Source organism: Sylvia atricapilla, chromosome 8 (genome assembly GCF_009819655.1).
Source record: "Sylvia atricapilla isolate bSylAtr1 chromosome 8, bSylAtr1.pri, whole genome shotgun sequence".
NCBI classification, from domain to species: Eukaryota; Metazoa; Chordata; class Aves; order Passeriformes; family Sylviidae; genus Sylvia; species Sylvia atricapilla.
Window position 1 is genome coordinate 32,259,281 of NC_089147.1, and position 23,281 is coordinate 32,282,561.

Consider the following 23,281-nt stretch of genomic DNA (forward strand, 5'->3'; position numbering starts at 1 on the left):
GTTGTATGAGATCCCTGATTAATAAAAACTTCAGGTAATCAATCATAACAGTCTGAAGGAAAGATATGGATTTCTCATTGCGTATCAATTTTACAAAGTACGGGAGAAGGAAAATTCTACATATCTTGAGAGACACATGGGTTTTACCCCCTGGCACTGGCTGCTACATCCACGAATTCTAAATAATGCCTTTGCTTTCCAGCCAAACATTTTCCTGGAATTACTGCGGGATTAATATTATGGATTAGGGGAGCCTTATACTTTGGTTCACGGTGACAACTGTGACTCTGTTTAGCTGCTGCTTGGTGACCTGCTGTGTCCATCCTCTTCTCCCAACTCCAGCAGCTTTGGGTTTGGATCCCTGACTCCTGCCTGTATCCCTGCAGTTCTCCACTTGCTGTTCCACTTCATCCTCAATTCCCCTTGCATTCGACCTTCACAAATAATTATTTTTAAACGGTGGCAGGTTCACAAGAAATTCCATTAAATCAGAGCCTCCACTCCGCTTTTGAAGCTGGAACACTGCAGGTGTTCCCAAAAAAACCCATTCTGGAAAAACCACAGGTATCTTCCTATACATAATCATTTGGTGAGCTGTGTAAAAATCCCAGCTGGCAGAAGTCACTAATTCTGTGCTGTTGGTCCTGGATATATAATGGAATTGTTGAACACTTGGAAAATCACCCGTGGGAATTTATCTTCCTTAGTGGTAATTTAATGTTTAAAACAAGATGTTCTGTTTCTTTCAGACTTATTCACCTTTCTCCCACCATATCCAGTTTATGAAATGATCCTTTCTCCCACTGATCCCTTTTCTGTCAGATCCCGAGCTGATTCTTGCCTGGCAGGAGGGTGGTTGGGACTCATGGCTGAGGGGACAACCACAGCTGAAGTGTCCTCTTCCCATGGCAGGAGAAACCCTGAGCCATCCCTCTGAAATCAAACTCCCAGCAGGGACCTTTATCTTTTTAGGAGGTTAAAATCTTTGTAGATTTGGGTACATCCCTGGCCCAAATCTCCTGAGGTTCTCCCACTTTCCAGTGAAAACTTGGGAACTGCAGCTGCAAAACTCTGTCTCCTTACTCCAGTGAGCTGACAGTCACTCACCTCTATCCTAAAGCCAGGAAAGCATTCTCTGGGATTTTGCTGATTTAAATATTTAAGAGCTTTTGAAGAGAAGAAAAAAAAGCCTCTAAAAAAACTGAGTGTGCAGGTACAGGGAGCATTTTAATGAATTCATTTCTCAGATGAATCCCCCTTCCCTTCCTGTTGGAAAAATCTGATTTTTAACCCATCTTAGCTCTATTCTGCACTGGGTACTTCACTGGACATTTGAACATCCCTAAAAAGACATTCCAATATCTTCAAAAGGTGCCAAAATGAAGAGGGACTTTTTTTTCCTGACCATTAAGAGATTCTGCTAAGGGAAAAGTTTATTTTTCCTGGTATTCAAAGAGCCAGCTGCCTCCCTGTTCAGATAACAGCTGAATTACATATCCTGGGAGTAGTGGATTTACTGAGTTTTCCATGGGGAGGAGGAAAAGGGTGTCAGAATCTTGAATAAAACTGGGAGAAAATCACAATTACTTAATTCTGGGAATGACCAATACTGGACAAATGACCACAAACACCCAGAGAGCATCACTTAGACCTCAAAAGACTGAATGACCATGGGGATACCTAAAAACAAATTTAAGGAGAAAGGAAGGAGACTCTCTTGCCACTCCTCTGAGAGCTGTTATTGTTATGAATTATATTTAATGTAAAATTTTTATATAAAATATTCCTTTTTAAAATATTCCTAGTTTACAAAAATAATGCTGGAAGACTGGAGTGAGTGCAGACAAAACTGTAGGTGATTAAAAGAATTAAAACATGGCCCAGAGCAAAAAATTCTCAAGAATAAAAATACAGAGGATGATGTGAATGTGAGCCTAGACCTCAGTGGGACCCAGACATTAAAAGCACCAATGGATGCTTTAATTTAGCACCCAAAGTTATAATAAAACTGAGCCTGGAAAAATTAAAAAAAAAAGACAAAAGGCTTAATTTTTGATAGGAAATTAACCTGCAATAACACCCCCCTGGTTGTAGTTGATTGGATTTTCTGGTGCAGTTGCTTTACTGACAGACATGTTCCAAGGAGAATTAATTTGGGTAGCTCCCAAACATGCTCAGACTGATCCCAGTGATCTTTCCCAGCCTTTAAAATCTGAATATCTGCAGAACTTTCCTATGCTGCAGTTCACCTACAGCCCACCCGGAGCTCTGGAGAAGAAGCCCTTCTCCAACCCCATTTCCCTGATGTGGTTTACAGCCTTTTCCTGCCAGGCTGCTGAGGACATGCTCAGCTCAGGAAGAGCCTGATGGGGTTCTCATCAAGAGAAAAACCAACACCAAGGTGGAACATGTGCAAAAAAAAACCCCAAACAAACAGTTTTTTTTTTTTTTTTTTCTTCTTTATAAGAAGAACCTGATTTGCATTTTGGAAAGCCTGTGTGGAGGTGTGCACTGGGTCATGCCCCAGTCTGTTTTACATGAGGTGAAAACTACCCCTTCCCCTTCCCCTTCCCCTTCCAACAAAAACAGATTCATGCTCCAAACAGAACCCGTGAGAAGCCTGAAGGTCGACACTGCAGCACCAAAGCCTGAAGATCACACAGGACTTCGGGTACATAGGAAGGAAATTCTAGGAGGAATTTCAGTTGGAATCTCCTCCACAGGGTGGGAAAAAGCCTATTACAAGCTGTCATGGTGATAAGGCCTGAATCACGTGGATTGAGACAACTTAGCCCAAGGCACTGGACTGAATGAGGAAGTGGCAAATTCCCAAGGTATCCATAGGGGGTATCCATGCAGCAGCCGTTTCAATGGATTTTTTTCTGTTCCTGTTATGCTGGACAGACCAACAGATTCCCGAACAACCCAAGGAAACTGAGGGAGATCTACAAAACAAAGACTCACTTAAAAAGCTCGTTCCTCATGATGGCTCTGTTGGTTTGTGGGTCGATGGCGTAGACCATGAGGTCGGACTTGGTGTAATCCTCCTCGGAGTATCCATCCCCAAACCTCCGTGCCCCGATGGATTCCACCACCACCGTCGCCCCCGGAATCTGGTCCTGGACGTAGCGTTCCAAAATCCTAAAGGGAAGACGGAGCTGGAAAGCTGCAGTGATTGATTCGTGCCACCCGCCACTGACCCCAGCCCAAATGAGGTACTGAAAGGCAAAACCCATAGGATGGGAAGGATTTTGACCTTCAGAGCACTTTTAAAAAGGAATCGCTGCTCCACGTAACCTCTGAAGTGCTGAGCTCCTGAGAAAAGCCCAGCAGTGCTCGGAGAGGTCCTCAGAAATTGTGTCCTTAAGTCGAGCTCATTGTATTTATGACCCCAGTTGAGTTTTAAACGGCTCATGGGAATCACCCCCTATATTTCACACAAAATCCCCCTGTCAGCCTTTTATTAAGTTATATGATGCCAGCACTTCCATTCCAGCCTTCCACAGGGTGCATTCCATAAATTTTCACCCAGAGAAACAACCACTTGAACGATTTTTGGTGGGATATTTCATCCGGCCCTCCAATATCACACAACATTTCAGGGGCTGCAACACCTGCTGCTCCAAAAGGCACCAGGTTTTACAGGCAGGAGGAAATTGGAATATTGGGCTGACACTTTTACCACAGGAAATAAAATCAAACAAACTGCAGCAGGATTTCACACGCAGGGGAAAGAAAGGCTGATAGAATTTAGAGATTACAATATCAACAAAAACAGCAACAAGAACCAGGTTTGCTAAAGGTTGATGAGATTTCCAATGTGAGACCAAGAAAAGTTCACTCAAAGACCACAGAGAGTTTTATAAACAAAGGCATAAATGCAAATATCATCAAATCTGTCCAAAAAATATCGAGGGAGAAACAAACCAGAACATTTGGAAGCATAAAACTTCAATCTAAACTTATAAGAAAATATTGAATTTCCAGGGCTAGTTGATACAATCAGAAAATCAAAAAGCAATAGCTGAGCTGGGAGGCAAAAGCAAGAGAACTACGGGGAATGTGTTGCCTGATCCATCAAGGATGCACCAGGGCATGGAGGAAGACACATCTCCCACAAAAAGGGACATCAGTGACTTTAAGGTGTCACTTGTTTAACACAAAACCTTCTGCAGTTGCTGAGGTTACATTTTTGCTGTTGTGGTTTATTCCCTAGCAAAAGATTTCCTCCAGCTCCTGATTTTTCAAGACTCCTTATTCACATTTATCCAAGGAACATCTCTTCTCTTTGTGTGGAAATTTAGTGTGCCCTTAAAACCTGTTGTAAGCTTTTAAGCTTTTCTATAAGATCTTGAAAAATTCAAGTGTGTCAGAGCCAGGTCATACCTGAGGACTGAATATGTGGAATTACTACAGAGAAAATAGGGATACATATTGACTGACACGGTGCTCGTGGAGTGGTGTCCTTTGAACAAGCTCTCCTGTTGTCTGCAGATATGGAAAACTGCTTATCTCTGCTTCTGGCATGCTCTGCACTGGCAGCCAAGGTGAGAACCTGTCACAAACACCTCAGCAATAATAATTCCCCCAGGGAAAACCTGCCAGGACCAGTCTGGGATATGGAGATGATTATAAAACCCCACCAAACATGATGGGAGTGCAAATGGCTAAAAAGAAAACACAACCATTCTTAGAAGGGTGTTTGGCACAAGGTGTCAGGCAGAACAAGTATGTAAAGGACTTGCCTCTAATTAGCATTTAGTCATCTTCTGTTGCTTTTCATGCTTTTCATGGAATCATAGAATCCCAGAATCCACCCTATGCCCGATGCCCACCTTGTCCCCAGCCCAGAGCACTGAGTGCCACCTCCAGCCCTGCCTTGGACACCTCCAGCCATGGGCACTCCAAAGCTCCCTGGGCAGCCCCTGCCAAGGCCTCAGCACCCTTTCCATGGAGAAATTCCTGCTGCTGGCCAAGCTGAGCCTCCCCTGGTAGAGCTGGAAGCCAAATCACCTTGTCTTGTTCTGTTTCCTTGTACAGAACTCTTCTTACACCTAAGACAGGAATGCTCCATCAGGTTGGAAAGTTCTAATGTAGAGTCACTTCTGGAAGAATCAGCAATAACATTCCCTTTCCTCAGAAATTCCTGGTATCCCGCTGGAATTCATTGCCTTTGAGAATATCCTTGTCTAAAACATTATTAAAACCAAAGAACAAACAGAATGTTTGGACAAGGGCTGGAGGGACAGGACACAGGGAATGGCTTCCCAGTGCCAGAGGGCAGGGCTGGATGGGATACTGGGCAGGAATTGTTCCCTGGCAGGGTGGGCAGGCCCTGGCACAGGGTGCCCAGAGCAGCTGTGGCTGCCCCTGGATCCCTGGCAGTGCCCAAGGCCAGGCTGGACTTTGGGGCTTGGAGCAGCCTGGGACAGTGGGAGGTGTCCCTGCCCATGGCAGGGGGTGGAATGAGATGGGTGATAAGGTCCATTCGCACCCAAACCAGCCCGGAATTCTGTGCTATCACTTCCTGGGAAATTAGTACATTGCAGCTATTGGCTATAGTGACATGGCAGGAAACCCCACAAAGTCCAATGGCAGCAGTGTTCAATTTGAAACACACAAATTGCATGTTTAGGTTAAAACAGAGAATAAAATAACACTGAAGACTGAAAATCTGCAATTAAAGAATTCACTTAAAAATAGGGCAATTCCCTGTAGAATTGTTTGAAAAATCCTTCAGCTGAACTTGTGATGCTGAAAACACTGTAGTGTTTTAGAACTCCTGTGGAAATGGCTACTTGTGGTGGTACTCACAAAAGCCAATCTTTTTTAGATTCCTACTCTGAAGTAACAACAGCGTCCACAGCTCTGCTGTATTGATCAGCAGAATTCAAATTAAAATTAGTCTGTCACTTGTTAATCCCACAAGGGTCATTCCCATCCTCCCAAGTGATGTGTAAGAGGTGGAAGCAGGAGCAGAACAGGTGGTGAACCTTTCCAAGAGCACTGCAGCTGCTCAGTAGTGAGGGAAATGCTTCCCAGTGCATCCCCATTAGCACAGCTCTCCCAGTTCCCAGCAGTGATACTGGACAAGAAGAGTTGATCTGTCGTTGAGGGATCCTGAGGCCCAAAGTTCCCTGAAAATCCTGAGGTGATTTTTTTTTTCACTTTTAGATGCAAAATAAATGGAAAGGCAAAACAATACAGGTCTGCTGAGCTGTTCCTTGGCTGGGAAGTTCTGCTCCATGAAATCCCAGAGTGGTTTGGGTTGGAAGGGACCACAAAGCCCATCCAGTGCCACCCCTGCCCTGGGCAGGGACACCTCCCACTGTCCCAGGCTGCTCCAAGCCCCAAAGTCCAGCCTGGCCTTGGGCACTGCCAGGGATCCAGGGGCAGCCACAGCTGCTCTGGGCACCCTGTGCCAGGGCCTGCCCACCCTGCCAGGGAACAATTCCTGCCCAGTATCCCATCCAGCCCTGCCCTCTGGCACTGGGAGCCATTCCCCATTGTCTTGTCCCTTCCCACTTCTGTGAAAATCCCATCTCCAGCCTTCTTGCACATCCGCTGTAGGTACTGGAAAGAGGCTTTCAGAACATTCCTGAACTCGCACTTCCTAGGACATGCCTGAAAGCAGCAGATCAAACCCCAAAATCTGGTATAAGGTACTGCATTCCCAGCCTGCTCTCAGCGCCATGTCCATGTGTCTATATCCACACCTGAGGCTGCTATAACCTCCTCCAGGCAGACAAGAGCCTGGAGAACACAGGATTAAATTTAGGACATCACAACAGGAAGTTCTTTAGGAATTTACCAACCTATTGTGTTTTTGGAGCACATAAAACATTTTAAGAAATGGAAAAAAACAATCCCCCCAACATTCTTTCTTTCAGGACTCAAATTGCCAAAGACTTGGAGTGAGCAGTGTTGAAGATTCAATATCCTGCATAATTTTTAGCTAAAATTCTATTCCCCAAAAATAAGCTGGCGCAATAATAACGATGAATTTATATTCTAGGTATTTGCAAATACAAATTTGGCAACCATGCAGAGCTGAGAGCATCCAGCCCCCACCATCAGCATCAATACAGACTTTTCAAGTGCTTTAATTAACTCCTCAATTTTGCTCCACTTCAGCCAAATTCTGGCTGTGCGGAGTCTTTGTGAGATTAATAATTGACAATGAAACCACTGGATTTTCAACTGGACTTTCCCAAAGAGACAATAACAAATTCCAGCCCCTCTAGTGCAGTCAGTGATAGATTTGGGGGGCATACACTGGAGCCTCAGCTCCCAGATTCCTTATTACAACATAAATAGAGCTCGGGGAAGGGTCTGCTCATCCTGTGGTGCCTAGGGTTTATTTCAAGCCTAAAAACATCCCTTTTTTATAAAACAGCCTTTCGCAAAGATTATTTTTCTATCACACACTTGCCCAGCAAGAAGGAGCAGCACAGAGACAATTCCCTCTGCATAGAATAACTTACATAATCTTTAATAATAATATTATTATTACTATTCAGAAAACAACCCAGAGCCAATAAGTTTATACCCACATATCCTAATCCTATAAAAGCAGGGAATCAGGAATCATTAAGATTGGAAAACGTCTTTTAAGATTCAAGTTCCACTGTCACCCCAGCACCACTATAAGCAGAATGGTTTGCACACCAGAAAGGAAAATTGCTTTCTTACACACTGCTGAAGCTGCTTTCCTTCTCTTTGTGCTCATCCTGTAAACTCCTGCCCTCCAAAAACCCCTACATGCACTCCAACTTTTTATTTCAGCCTCATTTGTCCCAGTCGCAGAAGGAACATCGCGCTCATCCAAAGAATAATACCCAGGGACATCTCCCCTCTGACCCCGAGGACAATCTCCAGATCTCAGCACAAAAGGACTTTTCCTGCAATTGTCAGCAGTTCCCAGGGAAAGCAGGAGTTTACAGCTCTATCCACCGCACTGGAGAGCTTTGGAGAGATCCATGAGCACCACAACCGCGGGAGTTACAGAGAGCAGGAGCTCGCTGAACCAGCGCTTCCCAGCTGCCAGGGCCAGTGGCAAGTGGAAAAGCTGGAGCTGCAGAACTTTTGCTCTCTATTACTCGACTTAATAAAGGTGTCCTGCAGTTATTAATCATCCTGATTGCTCAGGAGGGAGGGTGGAACAGGCTCTGTGAACGCTGCACCAAACCCTGGGACACTCCCAAGCAAAGCCAGACAGGCTGGACATGGAACAACCAGTTAGGGGCAAATGTCCCCCTAATCTATTTATTTCATCAGATCAGATCTATTTAATCTAATTCAATCAATTATCTAATCTGTTCCTTTTCTAAGTTTGCAATTTAATTTGGAATGAAACATTACAGGGTGAAGAAGTGACAGAGGAAAAGGGGAAGGGAGGTGGAGTCGAGGGACAGGAGCGAAGTGACCCCAAAATGTTCCTGTCAGAGGGGTAAAGGGTAAAGGACAAAGCAGTTACAGCTGGACCTGAGACTGAGGAGCGTTTCATAAAGGGCAGGAAACCAAAAGCCACCTATGGAGAGGGCTCAAGAGCAAGGTCACTGCCACCACCTCAACAGTCCTGTCAGCTGTAATTACACTTAATTCAAAATCATAAAGTGAGCACTGGAATGTGACCTCTTGTGTGGGAAAGGTAACAAGACTGAGTGATTTATACCCTGCAGCTGAGATGTGCTCATTTTTTACCAATTCAGAGACTGAGGAGGAAAAACAAACCACAACTGCAGGGAAATCATCTACGTCTGAAACACTTCCCTGAACTGTGTGTTCCAGCTCCCAGATATAAAATTTATTGTCTCATATACTATGATTAGACATAAAATCTTATGTGATGCACAATGTACATGTGCTGTATATTATGATCTATAATTTACAGCAGCATTTTCTCTTTTAAGTGCAGCACAGTTTCTGTGCATTAAGTAGAGTTCCTTTGAAGAATGATGGCAGTCAGCTTTAGATATGCAAACCATTAAGTTGGAAGGTTCAACGTTCATATTCCATAAAACTCCCTCAGCAATAACTCCAAGAATCAGCACTTGATTCCACATTTGGATTTTCAAGAAAAAGCCTGCCTGGCCACTTCTGCATTGGGCTAGAGGGTTCAGCATGGATCTTTCTTACCTGGGGAACTGCCTCATTCTTTTCAGAGCATAAAACTGACTGAAAAAAGTATGGCTGAAGTGAGGGGAGAGACCCTGGAGAGATGCACAAGGAAGACCTGGGGATCGTGATATCCCAGGGCAGCAGGAGGAGCGCTGGCAGCAGGGCAGGGAGGGCTGGGGGCCCTGTGCCCAGCCCTGGAGGCACCTCTGCAGCGCTGTGTCCAGCTCTGGATCCTCAGCACGGCAGGGCCAGGGAGCTGCTGGAGCCGAGCGAGGGCCCGGAGCATCTGGGTGCCCAGGAAAGGCTGCGGGAGCTGGGGCTGTTCAGGCTGGAGAGGAGCCCCAGCGGAGAGGGGCCCCCAGCCCTGGGTGTCCCTGTGTGCAGGGAGGGCTCCCAGCAGGGCCCAGGCTCTGCCCAGGGGGCCCAGCAATGGCCCCAGAGCCACGGACAGGGCCTGAGCCCAGCAATTCCCCCTGCACAGGAGGCACAACTTCTTCCCTGGGCGGTGCCCGGCCCTGAGCACATTGTCCACACAGCCCGGGGGGCTCCTCCCTGGGGCTGGGGCAGAGCTGTGTGCACACAATGCTGTGCCCTGTGCTCTGGGATGGCCCTGCTGGAGCACGGAGGTGGCACCAGGTGCCCACCCAGCTCCTGCAGCCTCTGACAGCCTGGGACTCTATATTTGATCCAAACTCTCATTTCAAGCCACTCCACTTATCCAGTTCAGAGGAACTCATGTGACAGCTCATACACACAGGAGTGTACAGAGGAATTTACTTCCCAAGACAGTTCTCTTCCCTGCAGGATGGGAGAAGCTCAGGGCTCTCTTATCAGCATGGCTTATCTGACTTTAGGCAGAGCTTTAAGTGCCCATCACATGAAAACCGAAGAATTAAATGCTCTGAGAACCACTTTGGCTGTTTTATTCCAGTTGAATTTCACGAGTGGGATTCAATGATGCCTCTGGGTTGTTTCCAAAGGAGGATATGCTTCAATTCCATGAAATGCTGTTCCCTGTCCAACAAAAAAGCACTTCCCAAAAGTTCCATATTTCAAGAACACTCTGGCATCTGTCTCCACTAAGTTTTCTGAATGAGAGGAGCACAGACTGAATTTTTCATGAAGCCTCAGCCTATTTTCTCTATCCCTTCTGCAGCAGACAGAAAGGGGTCTCTGCACAGCCATAATTAAAGTGGGCAAGAGAAATGGCAAATGGGACATTGATGTGCAGCCCAGAGAATATGGAAAGCTTGATGAAATTAAAGCAGTTGGAGGGAAACATTGAATGACTGCAAAAGGTCCCTATTGGAAGTGTCAGGGAAGACAAGTCCACTGTATCCCTCAATAAACTCCTAAGCCAAATAGAGATGCTTTAAATCTTCTCTTCCCTGCTTTGCTCCCTTTATGTGGCCCATTAACTCCCACCCATCTCTGGCTATGCTGAGGATGGAAAAACTGAATTATATAGTTCTTAATACCTCATAACTCCTTGTGAAAATGACAGAACCTGGTATGACTTCTCTACCAAAGTTGTTTAAATCACTGTTTATTTTATTGTGAAAAATCACTGCAGTTCCACAAATGACCCATGTACCCCTTCCCTAACCTTCCCCATCACCAACTCTTGGCTAAATGTTCTATTTTCAGGGATTAATATTTGCCACAATGATGAGAGAAAGAGCTGAGTAAGCTGTGTAGTGACTAGTTTGATTCACAGAAGACAGAATGGTTTGTGTTGGGAAGGGATCTTAAGGATCATCTTGTTCCAGCTTCCCTGCCACACACAGGGAAACCTCTCACTAGACAGGATTGATGACAGCCTTTTTATCTCTTAATTAATTACACATTAAATTTTTATAAATGACTGCATTATTTGAAGTGGCAAAACTACTTTGGTCTGATATTCCAAATAATTAGCTTTCCCTTTGCCTGTGGTTGCACACAAAGAAATCACAAATTCTTACTTTGTATTTGTGGGCTGCACAAACTGTTAAACCTGCATACAAACAGGGAGACAGTGATCTTTTAAATTTAGGAGAAAAACATGAGAAATTTGGAGAGAGCAGTGAAATAAATAATTTCTCTGTGAAATAGACGTTTGTACCCAGCTACAAAATGATTTTTGAGATATTTGTTCTCTGCAAATATTTTCAGGAACAAATGGGACAATTTGAAAGTAAGTTTGTATAATTCTTCTGGCAAAAGCCGTCCTTAAAAACTTATTCTTAGAAGAGAAATTCTCCAGCTACACTGATCTGGCCATGATGTTTGTGAAGGTAAAGGCTTCTCAAGCTAATCTGCAGAACTCCAAACCTGATAATATTGTGAGGTTTAATTTAATTTGGTACTCATTCCAAAGCTTTGTTCATAGTGAAGTGAACAGAATCACAGAATGGTTTGGGTTAGAAGTGACCTCCAAGGTCACCAAGTCCAACCATTGACCACTAACCCATATCCTCAATGTGCCAATTCCACGTGCTTTTGAACACTTCCAGGCATGGGCACTCAACATTTGCCTGGACAGTCCCTCCATTGCTGAAACCAGCCTTTCCATGAAGAAATTCTCACTAAAAATCCAATCTAAACCTCTTCTGGCACAGCCCGAGGCTGTTTCCTCTTCTCCTGTCACTTGTTACCTGAGAAAAGAGCTTGATCCTCACCACAGTAAAGCCTCCTTTTAGGAAGTTATTCCTATTTTTAGGCAATTCCTCCTTTCAGGATGTTATTCCTGGTTCCAAGAAGTGCAATTCCTGTGAGTTCAGCCCATTGCCCCAACAACTTTACTTGTGGTTCTGATGTTTGAATATCTCAGAGCCAACACACACCTGGCCCAAAACAGAGGGAGACAAGGGGAATGTCCCAAATCTCTAGGAGCAGATCCATCAGGAATTTTTCCTAGCCCAGGGAAGACGTGAGGCATTCAGAGACTTTTCCAATGACTGGTTGGACCATCAACCACAAGGTATTCCAAATTCCATGGACAACAACAAGCAGGATAGACCTGACCTGTGGGAATCTGAGCAGTGCCACTCACCACTGATTGAAGTGACAAAAATAAGGACAAGGATTGGTTATAAACTATTTCCTACAGCATTATCTCTCCCATATTGGCTAATTCCATGACAGCAAGTAGAGAAAATTGTCTCTATGCTAGAAAAAGAAGCCAGAAGTGCAAACCTGACCCCTGAAAGCTGCTCCTGATGTGGTGTCTGGGGGCTCTTACTGACCAGATAAAAAAGCTCCTTCACTCCCTGATCCATCCAACCCCAAAGCCAGGGAACTGGCTGGTATTTGGAGAGGAAATAAACTGATTACCCAATGAGCTGGTCTTTGTTCTGCTCCACGAGGGTGGGAGGAACGTTGGAGACGATCACTTGCATGTCCAACTGATTGACCACAGAGACCTGGAAAGAAAAGAGGGAAATCCAGTTGGCATTGCCAGGCACAGCCCATCCAACAGCAACAGAAAAATTTCTTTCCTGCCTCCACACCATGCCCTGATAGCCAGATTTCTCCTTTTAATTCCAAAGAGGAGAGCTGGGAAATCTTGCAGCCAAAGACCATAAACATCAAAGACGTAACTGGAACTGTAATTCCAGGTCTGCATCAGAATTATGGATTTTTAAGGTGGGTACAGCAAAAGCTGCTCTTAGTTTAGACTTGGCTTAGAGAATCCCAGATCTCCCACAGGCTGTACTCAAAATTACTTCCGAGCATTTGGGTGGTTTGGATGCCAGGAAAATCCTCCCTTGGAGCCATGCAATGTGCACCAAGGGAAATGGAAATTCAGGATTAATTCCACAAAATCAGTGCTGCTTTGTTAGAAAATCAGGAAGGAAATTGTTCATTTACATTGAAGCGATCAGCAAGAGGTTTTATTTTAATCTCCAATTGTTTTAGCTTCTCCCTCTATCACAAAACTGCACATTTTACAACTGAGCTTTTTCCTTAAAAAGAAAAACAAAGCATGAAAAAGTGCTTCTAATCCACTCAGTACTTGTGTGATTTGTTGGAATAAAATTAAATTTAAGTTTTCCACCATGATATGGAATGACCTCAGAGCAAATATCTGGCAATTATTGTTTTTTACTATGAACCCAACATCACTCCAATCCTGTAGAGGATTCTGAAGGAAAATTTGGAAAACTAGGCCAATGTTAAGGCTGATAAATTTAAAAATCAAGGGTTAGTTGATTCTAAAAGAAATAAACAAGCCCTGATTTTCCAAAGAGGAGCCTTGGAAGCACAGCAGCAGAAAAGCCTGAATGTGCTACCACATCAAACACTGATTCACCAGCTTTGAAGCTTAATTCAACTTTAAATATTTAAATGTTCTTGAAATGTCATCAGATGTCCTGATCAGCACGTACAGGCTTCTGTGTAAGAAACACAGAATTATAATGAGCTTCAAATAAATTTTAGACTAAAATCATGCAATGGAACTGGAAAGCAATGATTAATTTAATAGAATTAATTACATTAGCCAATTCAAGCAACCACTGTGCACTCAGGAACTGAAAACGGCGTAAAGGCAGCACCAAAAACAAAGGCAGTAATTCTTTCAATATGGAAGAAATCACAATTATCATCACTTGTTCCTGTACAAAACCAGGGATAAACACACATTCATGACAAGCTATAGGAAACCAAGTGTGTTGGACAAAAATCAAGCGACATTTGAGGTTTCCATGGTAACATTAACTTGCTTGTTATCCCCATTTGTAAAGGCAGGCAAAGCAGAAAATTGTTGGTAACCTCTAGCCCACGAGTGATATCCCTTTGATCCCAAGCTTTGCTCATTAGGCACTTGCCAAGTTTTTAGTCCAGCAAGGCAGAGCCTAAAAAGAGTCCTGATTGTGATATGGCACCAATGGATTCCTGGGAGTAGGTGGGACCCAAATGAGGAGGGGCCTTAAAACCTCCTCAAACCCCAATAAACTTTTGAATAGAGATGATATCTATGACATCATAAAGATGATATCCATGATCTCAAATAATGATAGTGAATGTCCACGATCTACACTTCCTCAGCACCTTTAGGTGCTTCCTTGCAGCAAGCTCATTGTAAAACACAGTTCTTTATCTTTCATCTTACAGATGCTGAGGAAGAAAACTCCATCACATGGAAGCAAACTGTCAACACACAGGTGTCTGACTTGAGCCATCCTGGTGTGCTTCCCATGGATTGTCTTCACCAGCAGGAAGATCTTTGACCAGGGGATCTGGCAGGTCCTGCTGCTCCCAGAGCTGTGCCAGGCTCTGGGGAAGGATCCTGGTCCCAGTTCTGGAGGATACCTTGCTCTGGTCAGCTTCTTTTCCTCTGGTGGTGACCTGCCTCTTCTCCCAAGACCTCCTCCCACTGTAGTCCTATCTTTTCCCCCAACATCTTATTCTTTTACATATGAATAAGAATAGTTTCTCTCTTCTCTGTGCACTTTTTGAGCTGGTTTTGAAAGAAACAACACCTGAGCCCCTGATCCCACAGGAGGGGTTTTAAAATCATGGGAAAGGATCTTAGTGTATAGATCACACTTGGTGCAAAAATCAGAGAATCCCAGAATGGCCAGGGGAGAAGGAACCTCAAAGCCCATCCAGTGCCACCCCTTCCCTGGGCAGGGACACCTCCCACTGTCCCAGGCTCATCCAAGCTCTGTCCAGCCTGGCCTTGGGCACTGCCAGGGATCCAGGGACAGCCACAGCTGCTCTGGGCACCCTGTGCCAGGGCCTGCCCACCCTGCCAGGGAACAATTCCTGCCCAATATCCCATCCAGCCCTTTGGCACTGGGAAGCCACTCCCTGTGTCCTGTCCCTCCATCCCTTAGAAATTGTCTCTCTGTATTTCTTGACAGCTCCATCAGGCACGGGAAGGTGACAATATGGTCACCCCAAAGCTTCTCCTCTCCAGGCTGAGCAGCCCCAGCTGTCCCAGCCTTTCCTCCCAGCAGGGCTGCTCCATCCCTTTGATTATCCTGGTGCTTCCCCTGGACTCATTCCAAAAGGTCCATGTGCCAGTGTTCAAGCCAGGATGGGGTCAGTCTGGAATTGTATCTCCAGCTCCTCCAAGCTTCCAGGCCTTGCTCAAAGCAACTGGATGCACTGCTCATCAGTCAGCCAGACATCCTAAAGAAACCTCTATAAATTAGTGGGACATCCTTCACTTTCTAATGTTGATGTCGATTCCTTCTGGCTATATTTTAACATCCCATTAGTGCATAAATTACCTAAGAGTGCCTCATCATTTTGGGAGGTCAAGCATGAGGGCGTCATCGTTTATGTTTATTTGGTGAATTCCTGCAGAACTCTCCATACCAAGGATTCTGCCTCTCATCTTTATCCTTTGACAGTGTTCCCATGAAGTGGATAAGGCACTCCATCCCTTTCACATTATGCTAATATTGAGCCAATCCATCAAGTTTATAGGCTCTAAGGAAATTTAGCTTGGATGGTTTCAGTGGCTGGACTACGTCAATGTTCTTTGAACAGCACAAAACCAGGAGCCTGAGGCCTAAAGATGGTGCCAGTTCTGAAACACTGCTTTCTCAGGGACTGAAAAGTTAATTCCCAGCTCAAAATTATTCCTTACATAAGTAACTAAGACAATGTGGATATGACCAGCAGGGACACAGAATCATAGAATCATGGAATGGTTTGGGTGGGAAGGAACCTCAAAGCCCACCTAGTCCTACCCCTGCCATGGGCAGGGACACCTCCCACTGTCCCAGGCTGCTCCAAGCCCCAAAGTCCAGCCTGGCCTTGGGCACTGCCAGGGATCCAGGGGCAGCCACAGCTGCTCTGGGCACCCTGTGCCAGGGCCTGCCCACCCTGCCAGGGAACAATTCCTGCCCAGTATCCCATCCAGCCCTGCCCTCTGGCACTGGGAAGCCGTTCTCCATTGTACGGCACTACAGGCCCTTGTCCAAAGTCTCTCTTCATGTCTCCTATAGTTCCTTTGGGTCCTGGAAAGTTACAATTTGGTCACCCCAAAGCTTCTTCTCTCCAGGTGAACAATCCCAGCTGTCCCAGCCTTTCCTCCCAGCAGAGCTGCTCCATCCCTCCGCTCATCCTGGAGCCTCCTCTGGACCCACTCCTACAGTGGGTCACAAAATTTTCAGGTTTAAGAAATGAAAGGCTTTATTCCAGTGCCTTCAAAAAATGAAGCATAAGCACTTCATGGCTTTTCCTGGAATTAACCTTCCTGCAGTGTTTGAATTTCCTCAGGAATTATTCCCTAATAACAATCCCTGGCTGATACTTACGAGCACTTCTGCTTTGCTGCTCAGTCCTTTGCCGTAATCGTCAGTGGCAATGACCTGGAACTTGAAATAGGATCTCCTCATGTTTTTGAAGAGCATGGCAGTTTTGATCAGCCCCGTGTAAGCCTCGATCACAAAGCCTTCCTTGCCATCCTTGATGGGGGGAATGATGAGCCTGTACTGCATGGCACTGTAATTCCCAGTGTCCTTATCATTGGCCTGATGGGGAGAACAAAACAAGCAGAGGCAAACAAGGTAAATATGCATGGAAGGAGTCATTAACCTTGTCCTTTAAATGAAGTTACAGCTTGGCCCGGCAAATTTCTGCCACTCTGACATTTAAAACATTCGATCCCAGAGCACAGATATGGCTGCTACTTTAAATGCTTCATTTAACTTTGCTGCACTCAGTTTTGCTTTTCCAGCAATTTCTTCCTCCTCTCTTGGCATTGAACTGCTCCAGGAGAAAGAAAAATAATATTTAAAAAGTAGAAAAATATAAGTTGACTTTCAAGTCTGCAACAATACCTAAGAACTGCTTAATTCTGAGAAACCTCCACTGCTAAATTCTCAGTGAAAGGAAATATCAAAGAAAAAACCATCTCAGCAACTCGTGCACAGACTTACACAAGAATGTCCTTAATCTTAGAGATATTCTGATGGAGCACAGGTATTTGTGGTGCAATCAAATAACTTATATTAAGACAATGAAGGACTGAGTGGGATTCCTGCAGTGGTGCACAGGGACCTGCTGGGCACGCCAGTTCAGGACACAGAGCTGCCCTGGAACCCTTGCTCACCTGGATCAGGATGAAGAGCTGGCACAACCAAAAAGCTCCAGGAATTGTTATTCCACATTCCTTGCTCCTGACAACCCCGTGTAACCCCATCCTGGCCTCTCCAGTCCCATTCCTTATGCTCCTGTTCAACCTGTATCCAGAGGGAAGTGTTTCCAAGGGTCCCGACAGAGCTTTCCCGTGCTCCTTCCAGGGATCAGCCAGGTGGGAGCTAATTAATGCCTGAGCACTCATTAGTCTTGGGCACAGCCTCAGCACTGGGGACACCTCAGGATCTGTCATGAGGTTTTTTATGGAAATATTGGCACTGCTCCTCAGGCCTGTCACTTAAGCTAATGCTGGAATAAAAACCCAGCCTTTTCTTTGAAAAGGTGCACGTAAAATCCATGGAAAATCCATCCTGTGCCATGACTTAAGAATGAAAAGCAATAGGGATTTGTGTCAACATGAAGAGTTTGTAGAATCATGGAACATCCAGAGCTGGAAGGGATCCACATGGATCACTGATCCAACCCCTGGCCCTGCCCAGACACCCCAACAATCCCACCCTGGGCACCCCTGGCAGTGCTGTCCAAACCCTCCTGGAGCTCTGGCAGCCTCGGGGCTGTGCCCATTCCCTGAGGAGCCTGGGCAGTGCCTGAACCCTCTGGGGAAAGAACCTTTCCCTGATCTCCACCCTAAACCTCTCCTGGCACAGCTCCAGCTGTTCCCTGGGTGCTGTCCCTGGTCACAGGGAGAAGAATTTGGAGCTGTTTATGAGACACCACAGCTGCTAGAAGAGAATTATCTGTGCAAACTCATTAAGCCTTCAATAGGAGGCCATTAATCATCATTAATTGTTTCCTCACCAGCACTGAACAAGTTCTGTATGGTGGAAATCATCCCTTCTGGTTGTTTTTTTTTTTTTTTTTTTTTTTTTTTTTTTTTTTTTGTTTTTTTTTTTTTTTTTTCATTTTCAGATTAATTTTTCAGGGAATACCAGCACCAGATGAGCAATCCAGGTACTCAAGGCTGTGTATGCTCCATGCTACTCCAACTCCTATCAGCCCCGATTCCCAGACAGAATCATCCAACACTTAAAGGATAATATCCAGGAAAGAGCAAACAGGTTTCATTCAGAGCTGCCCAAGATGAGCTTCTGGAATGACACTCGTCATGGACACAAAACTGGCTAAATTCCCACCCTCTCTCAATATTTTCCTTTCTTCTAAATTCACAAAGCTTCATCTGGCTGGACTACCAAAATCGTAAATATAAAATGTGTTGAGTTGTTTTTGTTCTCCAGCTTCATAGTCTTTTTTTAAAGTCTTTTAAAACTGAGATTGCTGCCTCCTGGGTAAGCTCAAACCCCTTTATTAGTGATTTTAGGAAAGATGGGAAGGTTATAAAGCTTTCTGAAATTTACTCTGTTCCGTCAGTCAAAAAAAAATAAAGATATCAGTGGGCTTTTCCAGAGCATTCCAGCTTTCCAACTGGCATGGCGAAATACAACCCCACAACATCCCAGAGCCAGCAGATGGGAGCTTGACAGGTGGAGAGTCAGGAAAATTGTTGGCTTTCCACATAAATACATGGCTGAAGGAAGAAATGAATGTGAAAACATGCTATGTCATGGAATCATGGAATTTTTGATGTTGGAAAACACCTCCTTAGACCACCCAATCCAACCTTGGATTGTCCCCTTGCCCATTAAACCACATTGTGCAGTGCCACATCCGTTCATTCCTTGAACCCTTCCAGGGCTGGTGGCCCCACCACTCCCTGGGCATCTGCCCTTTCATGAACAAAACTTACCAAATATCCAACCTGAACTCAAGGAAGCAGCTGGAGAGAAACATCAGGTGGATGTTTGGATGGTGAGAAACAAAGACAAAAATTAAAGCAGCACCTCAGCTGTGCTTGGAGTGCCAGGACAATGGGGAATGGCTTCCCAGTGTCAGAGGGCAGGGCTAGATGGGAGATTGGGCAGGAATTGTTCCCTGGCAGGGTGGGCAGGCCCTGGCACAGGGTGCCCAGAGCAGCTGTGGCTGCCCCTGGATCCCTGGCAGTGCCCAAGGCCAGGCTGGACTTTGGGGCTTGGAGCAGCCTGGGACAGTGGGAGGTGTCCCTGCCCAGGGCAGGGGTGGCACTGGTTGGGCTTTCATGTCCCTCCCAACCCAAACAAGTCTGGAATTCCAGGGTAAGTTCAGCTCATACAGCACAGCTCAGGATAAAGCCATGACCAATCCAGAAAAGTCCTGCCTGGCCAAACCCTCTGGTTTACCCACACTCAGTTTTGCATGTCGGTAATGGAGTTGGGGGGAGAAAGAAAACCAGAATTCCTGTGATCCCACATGGCACATGAGGGACCCAGCAGCAGCCACAGGAGCAATATCTGATCCAGCTCCTCTGGGGTCATCCCTGAGTGAGCCATGTTTCCCACTGAGTGCTCAGAGAAGTCAAAAAAAGGCTCCCTAGAGGTGCCCTGGAGAGGAGCATGACGCCCTTCCAATAAAAAGCCAATTTCTTTGTTAAAATGGATTTATGAGGTTGGTTCAGCTGGGTCAGATGCCCATCATATTTTTAATATTGGCAAATTCTCTCTCAATAAAAGCTACGGCTTTTAATAGTTGCTGCTTTCAGTGACACCAGAAATCAATTTCACCTTCAGCATTTCATGCCTGGAGACGTGTGTGACTGAAAACAAACAAAATTTGGATCCAAATTAAGGTATTGATGCTGCAGGCACAGGCATTAAATGAAGTCAGGCATTCTGCACAAAGCTCAGGACACCGGAGCTCCTCACTAATGAGATGTTTAAGTCTTGCAGCTGAGTTTAAGGCATTAAGCTCCAGTGAAAGAGGCCTTTTGACATTTGAAGCTCGCAGCTTGTAAAGTCCTGCAGAGTTCAGGTGCCTCGAGCTGCTGGACAGGCTCTGAGTTAATTGTCACCAGTTCTGAGAGCCCAGTGCCACCCCAGAGCCATCGGCAGCCATCGCGGTTCAGGCCCTTTCCACATCCACCCAGAGATGAGCAAACAGGTGCCAAACAGCCTGGAAAAATGATCCAATTCCAGTATTTCAAGTATTTGAACTTCTTGTTCGCATTCCCCCTTTCTCTGCTCCTTTGATCAAACCTAAGGATGCTCAGCTTGGCAGGACCAGCAGAGAGAGCTTGTGAGCTGCTCCCAGGAGCGTCCCAAAGTTCCCTAAGACAGAGGAAGGATGTTTGCTATTCCTGTAATTCGTCCTGAAGGTAAATATTTTTGACACGTCATTAGGAGGAGATCTATGGCATCTCAAGAGTTGCATTATGACTGTCAAAGAAGAGAAAGAGCTGCACTTAATCTTAATATTCCAGCAGCATATCTGCCTTTTGTTCCGCACAAGAAATACAGATGTCTCCTAAATCCTGCTGTGATTGAGGGCTGATAAATATGGATGATCTCAGGAATTACCAGGCCAAATTCCAGTGCCCTGTGATTGAGTGTAGGTGTGCCCACACAAAGGGAGTTGGGTCAGCATGGCTGCTGCTGCCTCCAGCCCTTTCCCAGCCTCTCCCATGGAGTAGGACAAAGCACAAATCCTGGGGTGCTCCCTAATCCCAGCACAAATAGCACTGAGAATATTTTTACTCAGAGGGAGGTAAGGCACAGGCAGAGATTTCCCAGAGCAGCTGTGGCTGCCCCTGGATCCCTGGCAGTGCCCAAGGCCAGGCTGGACTTTGGGGCTTGGAGCAGCCTGGGACAGTGGAAGGTGTCCCTGTCCATGGCAGAGGTGGCACTGGATGGGTCAGTCTGGAATTCCATCATCCCCATGGCAGCTCTTTTAATCCTTTCATCAGCATGTAAAAACTACCATGGCCTCCTGTGCTTGCTCAAAATTGGAATTGTTACTTCCACTCTCCATGGGAGAAAGGCTGGAGCATCTCTGCTAGGAAGACAAGAGGAGACAACTGGGAATGTCCAGTCTGGAAAAGAGAAGGCTCCAGAGAGACAATAGAGTTTCTTCCAGTGCCTAAAGAGGCTCCAGGAGAGCTGGAGAGGAAGGAATTGGGCAGGAATTGTTCCCTGGCAGGGTGGGCAGGCCCTGGCACAGGGTGCCCAGAGCAGCTGTGGCTGCCCCTGGATCCCTGGCAGTGCCCAAGGCCAGGCTGGACTTTGGGGCTTGGAGCAGCCTGGGACAGTGGGAGGTGTGAGACTGGATGGGCTTTGAGGTCCCTTCCAACCCAAACCATTCCATTCTCTCAGTGACCAACCCATTCTTTTTCTCTCCTTTGTAAGAAGCCCCAACAAATTATGCCTTTAAAGCATAAATTAATTAATCTCTGGCTCCACGTGCACAAGCACAGGTTGATGGCAGGACACCCAGGGGGGCTGGTAAACCCCCAGCAGCACTCTGACCCTGCCACCAAAAATCCCCAGTGGAATGTTTGGGATGAGTATCAAAATCATCAGCGACTGCAACTCCTGAAGCTGTGGCTTAACCACTGATGAGCCCAGTTTTTAGCACTAGCAGCCTGAGCTAAATCCAGGTTTGCTGCTCAGAGTGAAATGCAGTTGTGCATTTGAAATGTTTTCCACCTCCCTGGCAGGGTCACCCTTAAGCACAAGCCTGGGGCTGCTAACGGGGCATGGAAAATGGCAGGATTGGGATTGGGCTGCTGAGGAGGAGGGGTTTTTTTTGCCTGTTCCTAGCAGATGGCAGCTTCAGTGTTCCCAATTAGTGGCTGGCACATAAAGCAGCTTTTAGAACCAGACCGTTGTTGCTGGTAAGAATTTCCAGATTGTTGCAGATTTCCAGTTCCCTGTTTTAGGGGAGGTTTCACTGGGTGTTCCACAGACACCTCAGCCTGGAAATTCGGGGTAGCCACTGCAATTTTCCTTTATTTCCTGTATTTTTTTCACTTCCATGCTCTTTTACACCCTCATCTGCCTCAAGCCCTTTGGAACTCCTGCTCCTCACCTTGGTTTGCCACTGGTTACCTCAGGAATTCGTATTTTTTTGATAAAAAAAGAGATTTTTTTAAAAAATTGTTTTTTAAAAAATCTGTATTCATATTGATATTAAATCTATATTTATACTAAATATTTAACATAAAGTATACAATACAGAAATCATCAAATTATATTATATCATACTGTAGTATACCATATTATATAATATTATATTACATTATATTACAATATATATTATATTACATTATATTGATAGTTATTTACATATATTCTTTAATATCTGTATTAATATGGCTTTAAATTTATATATCACTACATCACTGATGCTGATCACTGCCCAGCCCACTCCCAGTACCCCCAGTGCCAGGGATTTTCTGAGAAACACAAAGTAGGAAGAAATAAGGTGAATGGGAATTGCTCACTTTGTCTTCCAATGGTGGCCAAAAACCTCCCAGGTGCCAAAGGAAACTGGAATTCCTTTTGACAGGCTGCCTCATGGGAATAGGTGTTGAACAACAGGTTTGTTCAAAACCAAAGTTGGGTTTTGAAACAAATAATTGGAAAAATTGATTTAATTGTATTTTTTTCTTTGGCCAGTCACAGTTAGTACTGGAGAGAAGAACTTGTGTGTGTGAGAGAGGAAGTAAAGGCCACACACATGGATTTCCTCCATGGGATGGGAATGCTCCAGGCACACTCCCCACTCTCAGCCCTTGTAGGAGCCCTTACTCAGGAAGGCACATGCAGGACTAAAAGTCTTCAAAATTCCCCCCAAAAACAAAGTAATTGAAATAACCTTCAATTACAAAATCCCAAAAGGGTAGGGAATTCTCTGACTGCTGACAGAGGAAAATAATAGGAAAGTAAGAGATCCTCAAGTAAAAAGTTCAGGAAGCCAACATAAAAAGCAGGAATATGATTTTTGAAGGGAAAAAAATGCTTGGCATTCCTGTAATATGTGTCTTAGCAGGACACACAGATCTTTTGGAGGGCCAGATGTTCCAGCAGCTGGAGGCTGTGCTGCTGTCACTGCTATGAGCTTTTAGGAGGTTTTTACTCCTACCAGGCATCTTTTCTCCCTACGCCGCGATCCATAAATCCCATTTTAAGGAAGAAAAAGTTGTGACTGGCAAAGCAGTTCAGTTTTGTGCAACAGCCAAAGGAGGGCTGAGCCA

General features: G+C 45.3%; 1 protein-coding gene across 1 annotated transcript in view; it reads right to left on the reverse strand.

Annotated features, from left to right (window-relative positions):
* Nucleotides 1–23,281, reverse strand: part of LOC136364409 (protocadherin-15-like) — a 52,635-nt gene that overhangs the window by 24,219 nt on the left and 5,135 nt on the right. The window contains exons 3-5 of the mRNA XM_066324333.1: nt 16,377–16,592; nt 12,436–12,524; nt 2,965–3,141 (exon numbers count right to left, since the gene is read on the reverse strand). Coding sequence (XP_066180430.1) covers nt 2,965–3,141; nt 12,436–12,524; nt 16,377–16,592 — 482 coding nt within the window. The remainder of the gene's footprint in view (nt 1–2,964; nt 3,142–12,435; nt 12,525–16,376; nt 16,593–23,281) is intronic.